The following is a 21,154-nucleotide window of genomic DNA, read 5'->3' on the forward strand; positions in this document are numbered from 1 at the left end:
GTATACTATTTTCTCATATTAATAAATTTCCCAATCTCTGCTTGTATAAATGTGAGATGTTGCGGGAAGGATTGACTCTGGTTCTAGAATAGGGAGGTACAGTGGCGGATTTTTACACGGTGTGTGTGTGTATGTGTGTGTGTGTGTGTTTGCGCAGTCAAGTATGCACGAAACAGCTTGCACAGGGCATGCCACTGAGCCCCACACCACTTCGTGTTAATGCATAGAAATGCCATCTTTCGGGTCGCATCATTATTCAAATGATTTGGGGAGTTTCTATTAACAATTAGTCACCTTCATGTTAAAGAAATGTGACCACAATCAAGGGTTCACAATCTCATTGCACTGTGTTATGCTGCAAGTTTATCACGTGTGTACTCTACAAAATGGTTCAAATGGCTCTGAGCACTATGGGACTTAACTTCTAAGGTCATCAGTCCCCTAGAACTTAGAACTACTTAAACCTAACTAACCTAAGGACATCATACACATCCATGCCCAAGGCAGGATTCGAACCTGCGACCGTAGCGCCTTTAACCGCTTGGCCACCACGGCCGGCCCACTATCTGCAGCAAGTGTGTGTTCTCTGCGTATATTCCTGTGCTTCGATACAATCTGACTACTTTGTGACTTTTCCACATAAAAGTATCAACAACGAACATAATTTCTAATTGTAGCCTACTCTTTGTTATCCACTACAATTAAGAGTCATAAATTAGTATACAATCGCATGCAGTCAGTGACAGTAGTACTAGGAGCAGTTACTAATGACTGATAGAAAAATTGTGATAATAAAACGTTATATTATCCTCTTTTTTGTGAGTAGTAAATTATGACAGAAATTGTCTAATTGAAGATGAAAATATCAGTTACGTTTCTACGCACAGCACATAGCGCGTAGTTTCCGGGAATTTATTCCAATTTTTTTTGTGTTACTTATACATAAAAATAATTTTCACGTGTTCGGTAAATAGCAAAGGTCCTATATTCTTTTCTTACCCTGAAGCACACACACAAGCACCACGCCATTCACAGTCATTCATTCATCAGGTTGTAGCTTTTGCGTTGTGAATTACACACGAGACTTGTAAATAGGTCAAGAATACGACAGAAATTATTTGGAAACTATCTTTTCGTTGATATTAACACCGCTTTCTGACTGCATTGAGAATTTTGATGGCAAATGAATTAAACTACCGAGCAGTAAACACACAAAGGTCAAAGCCAAGATTATCTCATTCCATAAAGTACTTTAAAATGGAAATATATTTCCGAAATGCGTTATACCACAAAGATGAAATGTAACTTATATCGTTATTGTTGATTTTTTTGAGTTAATTTTAATATTGTTGGTAGAACTTGGTGTTCCACTATGGCTATGACCATATTTACAGTTTTTGAATATAGTAACACAGTTTTATCTCTGTGTGCACTCCACAAACAAAAGTTCGGTATGTGGCGGAGGGTGCTTAGATTACTCGTAGAAGTAGGATATCTGAATGAATTCCAGTCGCAGACCTTTTGCAGGACTAACGACTGCCTGTGCGTATCCGGATAACACGAAACGGCACGAAGTATTCCAGCATGATTATTTTGCGAGATGTATGAGGGAAGAAGTGGTATACCTCCAAAGGTTTGGAAAGTAGGAGAGAGCTACTGCAAGGACTGAAACTGTGGGTGCGAGTCATGGGTCGGTAAGGTGACTTCCTGCCAAAGGAAAGGCTACAGGTTGACAATAACTACATACCTGACATCATTTTCCCAAATTTTTGAGAAGATGGCGTAATCCAGAATAGAATGCCAACTGGGCAGCTAAAATATCCTCAGTAAATCAGAATTCGGATTTCAGAAGTGTTGTTCTACGCATAATGTCATTTATACCTTCACTCATCAACTTTTATAAGCATTAAATAACAAAATAGCTCTGGTTGATATGTTATGTAATCTGTCTGAGGTATTTGACAGTGAGAATCACAATATTTCCCCAGGTAAACTGAGGTCTTGTGGAACTTATGGTACAGCCAACCAATGGATAATGTCATATAAAACCAAAAGAATGGAAAATGTTGTACTTAGTAACTGTAATTAGGTGAGATTCCTCTACCTGGAGTGAAATCACCTATGGAGTACCTTAAGGCTCAGTCTTAGATCCGCCATTGATCTCATGTACGCGAACGACCTACCTTGTGATATTCAACTAGCAGAATTATTCCTTTTGTGCTTGAAACTAGCACTGTAGTCAATCCAGGCCTACATACGGTAACAGAGGCAATGTAAACAATGCCATTAAAAGTATCACTGGTTTCCTGCGAGCGGTCTCAGTTTCTATTTCAAAAAGAGACGACGATTAATTTCTGCTCATCTAGAGGTGCTACACCAATGATAAGTGTAACACTACGTAAGGATACAATAAGTAAGGTGGAAAAATAAAAAAAAAATTGGTGTCTTTACTGACGAGAATTTAAGTTGGAAAAGCAGGTTTTGGAACTTCCAAATCAACATAGTTCGCTATGTTCGCACTTAGAATCACATTCGTACCAACAGATAAGTAAGCAGACATTTTTTCATTCAGTAACGTCATCTGGAATGACTCATCTTTAAGAAAGAAAGTCTTCATTGCTCAAAAATGTGCCGTAAGAATAATATATGGTGTGCACCCATGTTCCTCTAGGAATAGACGTGTTTAAAGAGAACATTTTGACTACTGCTTCGCAGTGTATTTAGTAAGTCATAAAATTGGTAAATAATCCACTGCAGCTCGAAAGGAATATTGGTATATATAATCACAACACGAGAAGAAAAAATGTCATTCTTTACTCCACATTAAGGCTGTCCTTTAGCATAAAAACTGGTGCACAATTCTACATCCAAAGGTTTTGCTCACTGTGAATAAAATGTTTGATAGACAGCAAAGTAAAATTAGAAAACACACTGAAAATGTTCGTCCTTCACAACTCCTATTCTATATAAGGATTTCTATTATTGTCTAGAACAGAGGTTCCAAAACTGGGGGGCGCGCCCCCCTGGGGGGGGGGCGTGATGATGTTGCAAGGGGGGCGCGGGTGGAGTTAGTGGTATAAACCTAATATTTCTTTTTAATATCGATATTTTAATAAAAATGAATGTGCAGGTGTTAATGATAGATTATCACCATAATCTATCATAACACCTGCACATTCATTTTTATTAAAATATCGATATTAAAAAGAAATATTAGGTTTATACCACTAACTCCACCCGCGCCCCCCTTGCAACATCATCACGCCCCCCCAGGGGGGCGCGCCCCCCAGTTTTGGAACCTCTGTTCTAGACAATAATAGAAATCCTTATATAGAATAGGTGTCCCACGGCCCGCAATCCTATCTCAACAACCTATCCTAGAACATACAGCTTTTGAAGATCACGTTTAGAATGTCACGTTTAGAATGTCACACACAGAAACTCTCAAAATTACGAAGGCGATATACGTTAATTCTAATATATCAGATTTGTAAACAACTTGCTTCTGACAATCGGGAAACAGAAAAATCAGGTATTAACTATTCCGTACATTTGTACACATGAACTTTACGTAATCATGTCATAACTTTCATCAGAGTAATAATCACTTATACTGCGTAACTGCAAAAATGTCGTTTTATTACCCTGTCAACCCGCGGGTCCGCATGTGATGCGATTACAGTGACTTTAATAGACTGTATACGCTTCAAATTTGGACGCCAGGGTTATGCCCTTTGTCACCAGAAAAATGTGCAAAACGTGAATGCGAAACTAGTGCAAGTGTTCATTCTGAGCAGAGTACTTATACAGAAGTACGCTGGCTCTCAAAAGGAAATATGCTAGGAAGATTATTTGAACTTCGAGACGAAGTGATGCAGTTTTTGGAAAATAACAAAGAAACTGAATTGTATGTGAAATTTAGAAAGCCCGGTGTTCATGTTGCATTGGCTTATCTGTCAGATATTTTAGAATCTTTAAACACACTGAATTTGAAATTACAAGATGGAGAGTCGAACATAATTTTTCATCGGGATGCCATCAAAGCGTTTACTGATAAGTTGCAACTATGGAAACGTAACAATTTAGCCTGCAACTATTCCTGCTTTCCCAGATTGTTTGGAATCCTGGAAGAAGCCCGATTTCAAAACGATTTTAAGGATACTGATACTACGAGTAAAATATCAAACCATTTGCAGCACCTCACTGATGAATTCGAACGATACTTCCCAAACAGTTGTGATGATAAACTTTATTATAGGTTAGCGACGGGTCCATTTCACGCTGACGTGGATGTGTTGCCTGACAGAGTACAAGAGGAAGTCTTAGAAATTAAAAATGATTCTGCAGCGAAGTATGACTTTGAGAAGATGGATAAGCCTTTATTTTGGGTGAAATATCTCACGGTGTATCCCAGCACAGCAGAACAAGCACTGAAACTGTATTTACCATTTTCAAGCACTTATTTGTGCGAAAGATCATTTTCTGCGGTAGTGGCGATAAAAAATAAGCTTAGAAGCAAACTCAGTATTGCCAATGATTTACGTTGCGCCGTTTCTACTATTCAGCCAAGAATTCAAAATCTTGTAAAAAATATGCAAGCTCATCCTTCACATTGATTTATTTGTTTGTTTCTTGCCATATGTGTGTGGAGATAATATTTTTATAATAAATACGTCACATTATAAGAGAAATTGTTATTTTCCTCCTAACTATCCTTACACGTAGGTAATACTGTAAAATTATAAAAAAACTATTTCGAAGAAACAATATAAAATAAACATAGTGAATCTGATTTAAATACAAATACTGCGTGTGATGCTTATGGATTCTGGTGTTACGTGTCGTATGTTATTTCAACTAATAATAGTATTTCTTCTGGATGAAGACACAGCGAAAGTTTATCCTAGCTATGGCAAACGAAGAGTAGTCCTAAAGTCGTATACGGGTGAAGAAATGGTGTGCAGCAAGGGAATGAAGTCAAGGTAAGGAAGTTGCTTTATTCATATTTTTTAAAGTTCTGTGTAGTCTGCACGATTATTGCGTAAAACTAATTTTTTTATTTTTTGTCTGGTTCTGGGAACTGGGCCTTTGTCGCCGTTCAGTAGCTGTCGTCGTTGACATAAATGCCAACCAATGTGCAATGACAGTGGGGAGCGCTGTAGGCGTACAAATCACTGATGTTCGTTAACACCGTGACTGAGCGACTATTTTTGATAATGAGTGAAAGTAATAAGCTACACTCAACTTAAAATAATAGCCCGCATCCACTAATCTGCAAAGGTCGCAAATATTTTTCCTTGTTTACCAAGGACTTCCTTTACTTTCGGAGTGGCTTATAATCACAAGACTAGACTGATGACGTAATAACTGCGACTCGATACATTAACAGCCCACCATGTTACATGACGTCACCATCACAAATGTTTCAATAGTTTCTTGACAATTAATAAAAATCTCTATTTTTTTTGGGGGGGGGGGAGGCACAGAAGTTTTCTTTTCGGCAGAAGGGGGGCGTGACAAACAAAAGTTTGGGAACCTCTGGTCTAGAAGGTGGTGAGTAGGAATTACTAACTCACATCTGTATATTAAAAGAAAGTATGAGTATAAAGTATGTTGAGCATGCATCCATATTTACCAAGTAAATTGTGATGTCAATGCAAAATGACTCGTTACGATCTATCGTGTTAAGGATCCATGGAACATGGAACTAAGACATGCTCTGTCACACAGATTCTGAGGAATTTTAAAGTCATAAGTTTCTTCGTTCGCCTTGTTTACGAGTAAAGCATTACTAGTCGTGAAAGGTCTTACCTTTAGTGTCTCCCCTTGGGCACTGTTCAGCATTTTTGAGGTTGGTGACTGATTATAGCCGAAACGAATTTCTTGTATTACACCTACATGTAGGAGTGTCAGACAATACTGAAACAGATGTAAAGTCCTCAACGCTGCAGAAATTATTTTCAGATGGTGCATTTCCTTTCGGTAATTTTATTGAAGTTGCGTCGTAATTATCTGTGAGACTTTTAGGCAAATAAAATAAGACTACAGCTTACGGAAAAGTAAGCCCGTATTACAGTTATTTTAATGGTAGCTGTTTGAATCAACACTCAAGAAAGTTTAATTGTTATTTGTCTTAATAAAGAACGGTCTTTGTCTTTGATTTGCTTTAATACTGTTTAGAGATCGGAAGCACCAGAAGATATCTTTTTGTGCTTTTCCCACTAACTAGCTTCCAACAGCCAGGCTGCTGGCAGACTATACCAGAAACTTTAATATATGTCCGATAATCTCCTGTTCTTGTTGCTAGTTTCATTTATTAAAACAAAATTCGCCACCGTTACCGTTTTTATAATTTTAATTAAACATGCACGCCTTGTGACTATTAATTAAACACCAGCACTGAAATTCAATTATCTAACGTTATTAAAATGGCTTGTAATTAATGTTTGAATAGGACAAGAACAAAACGTGTTTAGCGACGCAAATTTTAACGTCTTTTTTTGATGAGGTACTGTATGTACAGTGGTAATGAAGATGACCACTGAAACGTGTTATGGATCTTGTCAACAAGAACAGATCAACTGAAACGTCCCCATTGAACAATTATACAGGACTGTGCTTAAACTGACACACAATATTTTTAGCCCAACGCAATCTGACTTTCAAAAATCCCTACAAAAGAATGGCCCTGACTAACATTAACCTATACCTTTCACAAATCACTTACCTCACCAAAAATCTTCGTTATTCGAACTACTGCAATACAGCGAGCGCCACTACTGCCAGCTAAATAAAAGATTCAAACTACTGAAAGCACTAACTACTAATAGGCATAGTTAGCAAATGAAAGATTTTGATAGAGAACAAGCAATGTATTTACCTCAATAGTGTTCAAAAGTCATAATGTATATAGCAGTTCATGACATCCAGTCTTACAGATTTCAAAACTCCGCCATCTCTCTCCCCACATCCACCACTGCTGGCGGCTCACCTCCAAATGCGCAACGCTATGCGCTGTTAACAGCCAACAGCCCAACACTACAATGGCTAATATTACAACAATGCCACCCAGCCACAGCCAGCCAGTGATTTTCATATAGAGCGCTACATGGCGTTACCAATATAAAAACCTAAACACCCCAAAAAATTTTTTGCGGCATTGTGATACATTCACGCATGTACACACATTTCATAACTCTTTAATGTACGATTCTCAGCTTATTGATCATAAACGTACCTCAACAGCATAATACATATCGTCGTTGTAAAAATATCATAACATCTCAGTCAATTCTTAAAATCGTCGTAGCTTCCTCCAATAATCTCAAAACCTAAAACAAAATTCTCTGCTCATTTCAATAGTGTCATCTACCTCAAACGTACTTTAAAAATCATGATCCCATGCCAAAGACATCATTCAAAGCTCTCATAGTACCACAATGGTTCCAAAAAAATATGAACAGTTCACAAAGTACAGACAAAATACAAGTTCATAAGTGTGAAGTTATCCATCTGTGTAATTACGTAAACAGCTGTCACTGAAGTAGTAAAAAAATGTTTCTTTCTCTGTTAAATAATCAGATAGCTGTGTAATTCTGTGATAGAGAAATATGGTACTGAAGTGTAAAGTTGTATAAGCAAAGCTCCTTGTGCTTGCCAAACACATGGTACACAAACTAAGCGTGTACCCCCCTGAGGATTAATGTAATTATACCCTCAGGTGTTACAGATTACAGCAATGGAATGAAATGTATGACGGAAAACTTTCTTTGTAATTCAAAAATCTTTAAAAAAGAAATGTTTTAAGTACAAAATTAATCACTCAAATACGTGTCCTGTAGCGCTAAAATGTGCTCTTGTTGTAAGATAATCTCTGTGGAAGTGTTGTAGTTATCGTCCTCCGAAAGCTAAGTTCTGCAGAAGTCAATGTACTTACCTCATGATAAAAAAAAGTGAAATGCTTTGCGTGTAGATATCGTAGTTATTACGTACCTTACCGTGATCGAGAAAGTACTATAATGTAACGTATTGTTGTGCTACGGAAAAGGCTGTCTCATTGTAGCTATACCAGAAAAGTTACTACTAAAACATGTTTTACTTCCCAGAATAATACATAAAACTGTGCAGACATAAAACAGAAACACCGCAAAAGCAACATTGTAAATTGTCACTCATTAGTAGCGTCGTGATAAAATCATGTAGCTGTCACATAAACTAACCACTGTGTCATCTGGTATCACACATAAAGTACTTTAAATCCAGAACGTATTTTCAGGTAAACCAAAACGTTGCATTAAAATCTCATTAGCAGTACCAGTATATGTTCTAAGTATGTAAGTCTTATAGTCATTACGTAATCGTGCAACTAACAAGCAAGAATGTACACACACAATAACACTGTGTCGTCTGTTCACTATAACAATGCATTCGTAATTTCTGTTTAAATAAGTTCTCTTAGTTCTTGACTGGATATTTAACTTCAAACATTGTTGCATGTTAACAGTTTCTAAGTCTGACAAAGCATACTAGTAACGTGAAGTGATAAGCTGTATGGCAAAGACAGTGTTAAAAAGCAAATTATCTCTCAATAAGCGGTTTTACATGTGAAGTGTGGTGCAAACCTTTACTCTTCCTAGTACGCAGAGTTTCAACTTCAACGCAATTATCATGTGGTATACGTCGGTAAGGAATGCTAAATTTTTTTCTCAAGGTTAGCGTCTATGTTATTTTTCTCTGAGCCAGCCGGCGCACGTGGCTGCCTGCGGTGCAAGTCATTATCTGTCTCTTTGTTGGCGCGCGCCGTTATTGGGATTAGGAGACCTAACTTCTAGAAATTCACATTGACGAAAAGGCCCTGCCCTGTTTGAAGCTCGCCAGTTCTGATCGAATTCAGGTCTGTCGTTATGATTATATCGTCTGTCGTCATGTCGGTAGATTCCACGGTTTCTTTCTTGTCGGTTACGTGGTGGAGAACTTCTCCCAGAATCGTAACTGCGCGCTGAACTGTTGCGTCTGAAATTATTCTGTCTCCCTTGATAATAATAGTTCTGGTTACCATATTGTCTGTTTCTATGATTGTCTCTGTCATATTCATTACTATGGAAATGCGAACTTTCTCTGTAACTATTACTCTGCCAGTGGTTGTCATACGGGTGGTGTCTGTTCTGGTCACGATTTGTGTTGTGAGAATAGCCTCGTCGTGTCCAGTTATTATTTCTTTCATCGCGGAATTGCGACGGATGTGACCTGTTATTGTTGTGTTCCTGTTTTCGCGTTCCGCGATTATCAGTGTCAATTTCTAATTCTTGTAAGAGTCCCTGAAAAGCTTCAATGTCGTCTTTGCAACGTCCTGCCAAAATAATATGTCGTAAATGTTCAGGTAATTTGATTAAGCAAATGCGGATGAGTTCTGAGGGGCTGTATGGGTTTGACAGGTACTGATTCTTGTGCAACATGTCTTCAAAATATTTCACAAGACTGGAAAATTCAGATTGTTCGAAACGTTTCATCATTATGATGCAATGTTTTACTCGGTCTTGTGTAGCTTGAGACCAATACGCTGAGAGGAAGGCATGATAAAATTCTCCTTCACTGTGACAATCGTGAATGACCGATCGCATTCTTACAGCTGGTTCATTCTCCAAGTAGCCACACATAAATTCTAACCTGAGCTCCAATGACCAGTTGGGAGGAAAACAATGAGAGAATTGATGAAGCCATGCTTGTGGATGAATGTCGTTGTCAGAATTCTTAAATGTTTTGAATTTACGTGTAGTAATGAACAGCTTATAGTCAAAATCATCGTGTCGGCGAGTCGCACATCGCTCATTGTTACTTCGTTTCGGCGGTTCCATCTCAAAATCCAATGCGCCTTGCCAATTTCTTTCATAATTTCCGAAGTGTCCTGTGTTATTATTTTGTGGTTGTTCCGTATTTCTATGTCCCTCTTCCCGTACCGGAGCGCGAGTGTCCTATGAAATATGTAATTCTTGTATTACTTGTGCCAACTGATCTTGTATTTCCCGGATTTCTCTTTTGTACTGTGTATTGATTTGATTTTGATTTTGTTTGAATTTTTTAATTTGTTCATACTCTTCAGTGTCCGTGAAGGCTACAGGTCTTGTGTCGTTCAGATCATCATCTACCTTTGTAGATAAGTTAGTGAACTGATCTGAAAGTTCGGCTACTTTATCCGTTAGTGAAATTATTTCCTCTGTGTGTTTTTCTGAACCAAGTTTCAGAGTGTCCATTTGTGTTGAAATCGTATCTACTGTGTCCTTTAAGTTTTCCTGAGTTTTTGCAAGTTGCGTAACCGAATTGGTAGATGCAACTGAGTCAATTTTAGCTTGCAACGTGTCGTGATTTTCATGAACAATAGTTTGCAGTTCTTTTATGGCTGCTTCGTGATTCTGTAATGCATTTTCATGACGCGAAAAAATAGGTTGTAAATGCTCAAAGATTTGTGTTTTTACGTCATTGCAGACTTTTTGACATTTCGATTCAATGTTATGTAACTCAGTAGTTAAATCTTCACGTGCTTGTTCAAGTGTGGTGTCTAACTTTTGAAGATTTTGTTCCATTATGTCTAACTTTTGAAGCTTTTGCAGTGATTGTCTCTTATTTCGTTCCATTGCGTCTAACTGTTGCTGTGTTTGTCTCTGATTTTGTTCCATTGTGTCTAACTTTTGAAGCTTTTGCTGTGTTTGTCTCTGATTTTGTTCCATTGTGTCTACTTTTGGAGCTTTCGCTGTGTTTTTCTCTGATTTTGTTCCATTTGTTGCATTAATTGCAATAATAATGTATTAGTGTCTGGAATCTGTTCCTCTGTGCTTTTCGGCAGAGAATTTGCACCGGCAACATTCACATTTTGACAAGCAGAAAATGTGTCTTGACTTTTGAGAAAACGGTGAGGACGCAAAACCTGAATCTACAGTATTTGCAAGATTGTGTCCTGTCATTTCGGATTCCTGTGGCGAGCTCTTGCCGACCGATCTATCGATAATGCTTCCCTGTTCACTAATTGCTTCACTGCCTACAGCATTATTGGCCCCTCGCTCCATTTCCCTATGCACAGTTACCAAATTACTACTTTGAACATTAGTTAATTCATTACATGGTGGCGCTAACACACTGCTTTCGTCTTCACTGTCATTTCTCAGTTTACTTTGGAGCCTAGTATTACGTTTTTCACACGCCATTATTGTCACAATATTTCACACGATGACACAGAAAAGCACAATTTGAAGAGCAAAAATAAGAGAACACACTAACATAGCACTGAAAAAAATATATAGTTAATTGCAAGCGCAGCTGCGAAATACTTGGTGCAAATTTACATGTATGCCACACCTGTTTTACTGTACAACAATGAAAGACTGCAACTACAAAGGAGATTCTCTCTACAATTACACGCTAGCAATAAACAATATCTACACTAATTACACAAACTACAAGAAAAAATCAGAAGATTCCAGTGAGGTATCCTGGCAGGGTCGCCATATGAAACGTCCCCTTAGAAAAATTAATTAAGACTGTGCTTAAACTGTCACACAATATTTTTAGCGCAACGCAATCTGAATTTCAATAATCCCTACAAAAGAATGGCCCTGACTAACATTAACCTATACCTTTCACAAATCACTTACCTCACAAAAATCTTCGTTACTCGAACTACAGCAATACAGCGAGCGCCACTACTGCCAGCTAAATAAACGATTCAAACTACAGAAGGCACTAACTACTGATAGACATAGTTAGGAAATGAAAGATTTTAATAGAGAACAAACAATGTATTTACCTTAATTGTCATAATATATATATCAGTTCATGACATTGAGTCTTACAAATTTCAAAACTCCGCCATCTCTCTCCCCACATCCACCACTGCTGGCACCTCACCTCCAACTGCGCAACGCTACGCGCTGTTCGCATCCAGCTGCCGGTGCCCAACACTACAATGGCAGACAACAATGCAAACTAGCCACAGACTGCACACAGCACTGCCAGTGATTTTCATACAGAGCGCTACGTGGCGTTACCAATAAGAAAACCTAAACAGCCTACTTACACAACGTATATTGTAGCGCGTCCTCTTATATTATTATGTTTTGCTATTGTTATTGTTAGAAAAATCTTTATTCAGAGGGTAGTCGAAATTTTGAAATTAAAGTTATTGTGGATGTTGCGTAATAAATATTTCGCGTGAAGCGCTGTTGCGACACAGGCAAAGATCAGTTGTGGGAACTAAGCCACTGAATATTACAAATAATGTTATTAAAGAATACGGTCGACTGACTACATCAAATAAGAGGGAACGTTCATTCGCGATTGAGTGGTCAAAAATAAATAAATAAATAAATAAATAAGCGTTAATACTGTGTAGGAAATGAGTCTTAAATATAGTTACGCTTGTACACACTCAAATGTATGAGAACATACAAACGGGATAGAAGCACGTACATTTTGAATGCTACCATCCCCCGTGGCCTGGATAAAAAGAATTACAGTTAAATGCATTTATTCATCTTAGAACGTAAATGCGTGGGCTTCGAAATTAATCGAAAAGAAAGACTGCAGGTTCTGGAGGTCGCGTCAAATACACTCCTGGAAATTGAAATAAGAACACCGTGAATTCATTGTCCCAGGAAGGGGAAACTTTATTGACACATTCCTGGGGTCAGATACATCACATGATCACACTGACAGAACCACAGGCACATAGACACAGGCAACAGAGCATGCACAATGTCGGCATTAGTACAGTGTATATCCACCTTTCGCAGCAATGCAGGCTGCTATTCTCCCATGGAGACGATCGTAGAGATGCTGGATGTAGTCCTGTGGAACGGCTTGCCATGCCATTTCCATCTGGCGCCTCAGTTGGACCAGCGTTCGTGCTGGACGTGCAGACCGCGTGAGACGACACTTCATCCAGTCCCAAACATGCTCAATGGGGGACAGATCCGGAGATCTTGCTGGCCAGGGTAGTTGACTTACACCTTCTAGAGCACGTTGGGTGGCACGGGATACATGCGGACGTGCATTGTTCTGTTGGAACAGCAAGTTCCCTTGCCGGTCTAGGAATGGTAGAACGATGGGTTCGATGACGGTTTGGATGTACCGTGCACTATTCAGTGTCCCCTCGACGATCACCAGTGGTGTACGGCCAGTGTAGGAGATCGCTCCCCACACCATGATGCCGGGTGTTGGCCCTGTGTGCCTCGGTCATATGCAGTCCTGATTGTGGTGCTCACCTGCACGGCGCCAAACACGCATACGACCATCATTGGCACCAAGGCAGAAGCGACTCTCATCGCTGAAGACGACACGTCTCCATTCGTCCCTCCATTCACGCCTGTCGCGACACCACTGGAGGCGGGCTGCACGATGTTGGGGCGTGAGCGGAAGACGGCCTAACGGTGTGCGGGACCGTAGCCCAGCTTCATGGAGACGGTTGCGAATGGTCCTCGCCGATACCCCAGGAGCAACAGTGTCCCTAATTTGCTGGGAAGTGGCGGTGCGGTCCCCTACGGCACTACGTCGGATCCTATGGTCTTGGCGTGCATCCGTGCGTCGCTGCGGTCCGGTCCCAGGTCGACGGGCACGTGCACCTTCCGCCGACCACTGGCGACAACATCGATGTACTGTGGAGACCTCACGCCCCACGTGTTGAGCAATTCGTCGGTACGTCCACCCGGCCTCCCGCATGCCCACTATACGCCCTCGCTCAAAGTCCGTCAACTGCACATACGGTTCACGTCCACGCTGTCGCGGCATGCTACCAGTGTTAAAGACTGCGATGGAGCTCCGTATGCCACGGCAAACTGGCTGACACTGACGGCGGCGGTGCACAAATGCTGCGCAGCTAGCGCCATTCGACGGCCAACACCGCGGTTCCTGGTGTGTCCGCTGTGCCGTGCGTACAGCCCTCTTGCAGTGTCCGGAGCAAGTATGGTGGGTCTGACACATCGGTGTCAATGTGTTCTTTTTTCCATTTCCAGGAGTGTATATTGAAATTGGCGGTAGCGGCCACGAAGTGAAAAAGATGAACCCATTCACGTACCTCTATTGTTGAGCAGCGCGCCCTGAAGATCGTCGCCTCCATCCAAATTCTCTGCATAAAATTAAAAAGATAGTAATAATTTTCCAGAAGTTCAGTAGCTGGGACCCATGGTATCACAACAGACGAAATCGCTCTGCTTCAAAATCACTTTCATTATTTAACCCAACTTTATCAGTAAGAAATGGCACAACACGTCTTAACACTAGGACAGGATAACAGCGAAAGGTAACTTATTCTAAAACTAATATACGAAGAGCGTAAAGTTTCTTTTCTTCAGCAGATGCTTTACGCATTAATCTCTGGTAGTTGAACTAGTGTCTATATATTCATTAAAAAAATTTATATAATTCCTTTACAATATGCAAAACAGTTAAAATTATATTAAAAAGCCACAAATAATAATGTAAATAAATGTTGCTCTTTTTGAACTACTGAATGTTCAAGACAAGCAACAATAATACAGGTAATTATCGAAAATTGATTATTAAAGAAACAAGATAGCTGTTATCTCTCTGACAAGTCTTGCAGAGGCGCATAAGCCAGAACCGTTTATGTCAGCTACAGCCTATGTTATGTCCTTTTCCCAAGCCTGCATGAGTAGCCATAGTTATTTCTGTTGGCGTATTTAGTAGCGTACAGGGAGTAACAAAGCGATACCGACCAAGTTCGTGGACTTGTGCAATGTCTGTCGAAGAAAAAATTGAAGATAGGAAATCATACTGGGAAAGGTCATCCAACGTCAGTAAACAAAGTGTCGAACACTCAGGGGAAGAGGTTGCGAGCCACACCTTCAGTGGGGAACATCAGTTTGAATGCTGACGGATCGTTATCGGGACTTCTCGCAGTCGGCCTGATAACACTCATTTCGTTAGATGACGCTCAACACATTCACACCTACCACTAGAACACTGCACACGATTCGTCAGCTAATAACGTCGCTTTTTCTGCTAAATGGGTGGCCTGAGGTAGGTGTTAGCGTATATGGTTCAGACGCTCGCTAGTGTCACAGGAAGATCTTTTGTTCCACCCCTCTATAGCCCATGGAAGTTTGTCGGTGTCGTTTTGTTACGCCCTGTACCTTTATCTATGGATAGCTACTGAAGAAAACAAACAATAGAAAATCGAGGATGGAATGTAACAATATGAAAAGGACAGTTGCTACTCACCATATAGCGGAGATTCTGAGTCGCAGAAAGCCAAAACAAAAAGACAGTCGCAAAGTTAACCTTCGACCAACAAGGGCTTTATCAAAAATAGACAACATACACACACGCACACACTCACGCAAATGCAACTCGTACACAATTGACCACAGTCTCAGGCAGCTAGGACCTATTTTGGAGAAAGACCTTGTTGGCCGAAAGCTAACTGTCCAACTGTCTTTTTGTTGCGCCTTTATATGGTGAGTAACAACTACCCTTTCCATTATGTTGTGGAAAAAACAGTAATACGACAAGATTATTATTTTTACTGGTGTTAAGGAAGTTATGTACAGCAAAATTCGTAGGATTCATTGCGTAGACGCATCATGCCCAATGTTCACGTTGCAGACTGTAGAAATTTAGATGTCAGAGTGGCATGTTTTGCCGCCAGAACTGCATCCGCTGCTCGTCCTTGTTCTGGCCCAAGGAATCCGTCGTGTTGACTATCAGGTAATAACTCGATGTGCGCGTGAAGGGCTGCCACACGCCTGACGTGTTCGCCATTGGGTCCCTGTGCAAAGGGAATGTCTAATTGAGTAACTGGTCTAAAGCATTCAACACAATTTGTAATAGTCAAGGACATGTTTTATTGAAGCGAACAGTTTTCACTGAAAAGCACTTTCAGTAACATCTCTCATTTGCGAGGTACAACCATTCCGGCCCATTTGTTTCTTGATACGACAAGATACAAACCAAGGAAGAGCCCCTTCGACACACTGCTGTTAACCAATCGGAATCTTCCTTGTTTACAAGCCGATATCCCCAAAAAACAAATGCAAACACATGCAGATCCATCGTAATCAGTAAAATCGTGATAGACTGAAACACATACGCTTGCAGTATTTTCGCATTCAGTACAGAGAGGTTTAAGTTCTTTGTTCTCTACTGTTCTGAGCTATGTACTTGTCCACGCTGCACATGTCCTACTCAACGTGTCCACGGTTCATTGCAACATAACTTCATGTACAGTGGATGGTTGGAGGAAGAACGGAAAAACAAACAAGTTAACGCTATTTGTTCAGATTTATAGCGTTAGTTGCAACTTCAACGTGAGGATTACGTGGCCACAACAATAACAACGAAATGTCACCGAAAACTGCTGGTAGGAAAGATCGGCATGCGAGCGGTGATATGGATCTGTAAAAATTAAGTTCAATCCACAAAGGGTCTCCAGGCAATGTGCTCTAGCCTTCTGAAGAAACAAGTACCAACATAAGTTATGACTTCTACAAAAAATGTCTGAAGGGCCTAAGTTGGTTCAACATTAATCATTTTACTTCAACAGAAGATTCACTAAACCCAGGACACGTCAGTAATTATGAGTGTTTCTCTCTCTTTTTGTTACTTAGCCGTTAGAATGTTAACATGGATGCAGTGGATGTTTGTTGAATTTAAATTTTCTTTAGAAAATATTTGTTTTGTAAATGAAAACCGCTTTCTCTTGTTGCAATGTATTTCTCTCAGGTGCATTGCACCCTCTACTTCAAGGCATCTTCTGTGGGATCTAAAAGAATACAGTTTTGTCTTCATATATTTTTTGCCTTTATTGCTGTGGAGCACAATTAGTCTTCTCTCATTTTCTTCTTCTTCTTCTGTAGTGGTCAATCCAAGGATTGGTTTGCAACAGCTACAATGGCAGCTTGTCTCCATTCTGTGCGTCTTTCAGCTTTTCTCTTCATTTCTTTATAGGTGTCACATCCCACATCTTTCACGATTTGATCCATGTACCTCAGTCGTGGTCTTCCTCTTGGTCTTTTTCCCTCGACATATCCCTCTATGATTGTGTTCAGGAGTCCTTTATGTCTTAACAGATGGCCTGTAAATTGTACTCTTCTTTTAACAATGAAACTCCAGAAGCTTCTCTTCTCACCTGCTCTTTCCAGAACCACATCGTTTGTGACCTTGTCGATCCATTTTATTTGGAGCATGCGTCTATAGCACCACATTTCAAAAGAATTTAGCTTCTGCTGTTCCTCTGTCCCGAGAGTCCATGTTTCACACCCATAGCATGCCACACTCCACACATATTATTTCAAAAATCTTTTCCTGGTTTCAAGGCTGATGCTCTTAGATGTTAATATGTTTTTCTTCTTGTTAAAAGCAGCCTTTGCTTGAGCTACTCTACTTCTCACTTCTGCCTTGCTCCTTCCATCCCTGATAATATTACTGCCCAGATAAGTAAATTTACCAACTTGTTCAAGCAGTTCATTGCCTACATGAACTTGGACTTTCACTTGATCTTCTTTGTAGCATGCCATTACTTTTGTTTTTGCTTTATTAATTCTCATATTATATTCTTCACCCATAGCTTTATCCATTCTATTCAGTAGGACTACAAGATCTTCTTCACTTTCAGCCAGGACAGCTATATCATCGGCATATCTTATCATATCTATTCGTTGGCCATGAATTACTACACCTGTCTGTGAATTTTCTCTTACTTTTTTCAGCGCCTCTTCAATGTATACGTTAAAGATAACAGGGGATAGTGCGCAGCATTGTCGGACACCTTTCCGTATCTGCACCTCTTCTTGTTTTGTCCGTCCACGGATAACTGCTGTCTCGTTTTTGTGCAGGTTCCATATCATTTTTCTATCTTTATGGTCTATTCCTACTTTTTTGAGTACCTCAAACATCTTATCCCATTTAACATTATCAAAGGCTTTCTCTACATCTACGAAAGCTATGTATGTTTTCAGGTTCTTATCTAGTCGTTTCTCTATTATTAGTTTTAGAGCAAATATTGATTCTCTGGTTCCTCTATCTTTCCGGAATCCAAACTGGTCTTCGGAGAGTGTAGCTTCGACTTTTTGTTCTATGCGTTTTAGGATAATTGAGGTTAATATTTTAGAGGCGTGAGTAACTAGGCCGAGTGTCCTATAATTTTCACATCTTGTAGCATTCGCCTTCTTTGGAATGGGGATCATAATGTTTTTCTCAAAGTCTGTAGGAATTTTACCCTGCTCGTACATGTTGAAAACAAGATTATACAACTCCTGATTCAGTTTTGCTCCTCCAGATTTCAGAATTTCGGCTGGGATATTGTCTATACCAGGCGATTTGTTGTTTTTCAATTTTTTCAGAGCTAGTTCAAACTCTACCTTTAATATAGGTTCACCTACGTTGTGTGCATCTACTTCTGTTTCTTCTTCCATGATGCTTTCAGACAGGTCTGGTCCGCTGTACAGTTTTCCTATATATTGTTTCCATCTTCTTGCAACTTCATCATCGTCATCCAACATATTGCCATTTTCATCCATCACAGCCCTACACTTGTTTCTTCCGTCTCCAAAGCAATGTCTCACACATTTATAGGCCTTGTCGATATTTCCCTTGCTCATGTTGTCCTCAACTGAAATACAGAGATCATCAAGGTTTTTTCCTCTTGCTTGTTTTTCCTCTCTGTTAATTCTGTTTTTCATACTCTTGTATTTCTCTTGGTCTTCCATCTTCACCGAATTTTTTAATTTCCTTCTTTCTTCCATCATATTTAGTAGGTCATTAGTGATCCATTCCTTCCTTTTCTCTGTCCTTTCTTTTCCTATTACTTCTTCTGCTGCTTCTAAAATACCAGTTTTTATTTTTTCCCAGTTGCTTTGGATGTCATTGCAGCCCTGTGTATTTGTTTTCTTGTCTGTTTCTAGTTGATAGTGCTTCAGTGTATTTTCGTTTTTCAGTTTTGTCAAATCCCATTTACATGTACTTCTTCTTTTAATGTTCTTGAATTTTAGTTCAGTCGTCATCATAACGAGTATGTGGTCACTTTCCACATCACAGCCTGGATATGATCTGCTGTCCTTAACTTGGTTTTTAAATCTTTGCTTCACTAATATGAAGTCAATTTGGTATCTGTTAATGTCACCAGGCATTTTCCAAGTATATCTTCTTCTTGGATGATGATTAAAGAAGGTATTTGTAATGCAAAGTTTATTTCTTTGGCAGAATTCTACAAGTTTATCCCCTCTTTCATTTCTTAATCCTAATCCAAAATTCCCTGCCACATCCTCTTCTTTACCTTCCCCAACAACGGCATTCATATCTCCCATGATGACAAGGTTTTCAGCTCCTTTAATTCTGCCAATTACTTCTTCAAGGTGGTCATACATCATGTCGATTTCATCATCCTCGTGCCTCGTAGTTGGCATGTATACTTGGATTATGATTGTGTCTCTTGGTTTAGTTTCCAATCGGACATAAATTATCCTCTCACTATGTTGATGAAATCCTTTTACTCTTAAGCCCATCTCTTTATTGAGGATAATTCCCACTCCTGCAATCCCGGGACAGTCTTGTGCTGTTCCAGTGTGTATGATTCTGTAATCCCCTGACCAAAAGTCGCCAGCGTTTGGCCATCTCATTTCTGAGACTCCCAGTACATCAATATCCATTCGTTTCATTTCCATTTTCAAGTTTTCCAGTTTACCACATTTAAGAAGTGAGTTGACGTTCCATGTTGCTATCCTTCTTACATTAATGCTTTTGGATTTTGGTATCTCTTTAGTTGTCCCCGCCCGGAGATCCGAATGGGGGACTATTTTACCTCCGGAGAATTTAACCAAAGAGCTCTCCATCATAAGCTGTTGATACTTGGGATACCCGCCCGGGTCTTTAATGGAGTGGTTTCCCGTTGCCTTCTCCATTCTATGCCGTTGGCCACCTTGTGGCTCCTCCCCCTTTAGGAGCAGTTTTCCACCCCAAGGGCAAGAGAGTGCCCTTCCTTCTAGCCGCTCATCCGCCCTCCTAGAAGGCCGTTGGCACTTGATAGAAGGTAATCTCCTTATCCCGGGAGATATTCGGCTCAGTAGAAGTATAGGTTGGAAATGGAAGACCCCTAGCCCTCGAAACCTAATAGCGTCAGGGTCGGAAAAGAACAAGAGTTGGCCGAGGGTGGCCAAATAGGTAAAGATAAAAGTGAGGAGCCTGGCATAAGTAAGTGGAAGCAATGCCAGGACTCAGCTCGGGACCCCGTGGTCGCCAGCCACGTACTCACTAGGTGTGAGTCCCTGAAGTTCTTCTCTCATTAGTTGTAGGTATTTGATCGAAAGCTGCGATTTATAGACGTAACTACTGTGAGTTCACCATACGTCACATCATGTTTGGTTTTTTTACATACATGTTGCCAACGTAATGAAGTATATGCTAAAAACTAACGTATACTAATTTCTGTTATGTTTGTATCTGTTTGTGAGTAAGAGTGTGTGTATATGTATGGGTTACTATTTATGTGTGTGTGTGTGTGTGTGTGTGTGTGTAGGAATGGATTGGTATATTCTGTTTGTGTAGGAGAGGAAGTATTGTATTTGTGCATGTGTCGATGGTTATTCAGTGTGAGTTGGACGGAATATCTGTCAGAAAGTGGTTGCTGATTTGAGTTTTAAGTGTTTTGTGGAGGAGTTCACGAACAAATCATCGGAAAGAGGTTGGATGGTATTATTATTATTATTATTATTATTATTATTACCTGTTCTTGGAATATTTCTCTATTATACGTGACATTTCCAGAAAGAAGGCAAGGCAGAATACAATGTTTTTACTCTTTTTGGACCATCTGGGGTTGTTTTCTCATTTTACAAAAAACTTCAAATCTTAATCACAAAAAGCCTCAATATATTAAAAGTAATTCCAAAATGCTAAAAAAAATCAATTTTTAATAAGTTCCAAAAAAAAAAACATCGAATTTGGGTGAAGGGTGATTAGGAAGAAATGAGTAACGCAACAAAATACAAATTCTTCAGATATTTTCATGAAACTGAACAAAATCTGAAAACTCATCCTGCACAAACCTGAACGAGATCAAATGAACCCTGCAAAGCCGCGCACATATATTTTCGTAGTAAAATTATAATGAAAAAGAGTGAAAATATATGTTGCATGAAAAATACTACAAAAT

General features: G+C 39.7%; 1 protein-coding gene across 1 annotated transcript in view; it reads right to left on the reverse strand.

Annotated features, from left to right (window-relative positions):
* Window positions 1-15,510: 15,510 nt before the first annotated feature.
* The window catches only part of LOC126237656 (acetylcholinesterase-like), a 129,280-nt gene continuing 123,636 nt past the window's right edge, over window positions 15,511-21,154 (reverse strand). The window contains exon 11 of the mRNA XM_049947740.1: window positions 15,511-15,775. Within this exon, the coding sequence (XP_049803697.1) occupies window positions 15,631-15,775 (145 nt within the window). The 3' untranslated portion in view covers window positions 15,511-15,630. The remainder of the gene's footprint in view (window positions 15,776-21,154) is intronic.

The sequence above is a fragment of the Schistocerca nitens genome, chromosome 1 (assembly GCF_023898315.1).
Source record: "Schistocerca nitens isolate TAMUIC-IGC-003100 chromosome 1, iqSchNite1.1, whole genome shotgun sequence".
NCBI classification, from domain to species: Eukaryota; Metazoa; Arthropoda; class Insecta; order Orthoptera; family Acrididae; genus Schistocerca; species Schistocerca nitens.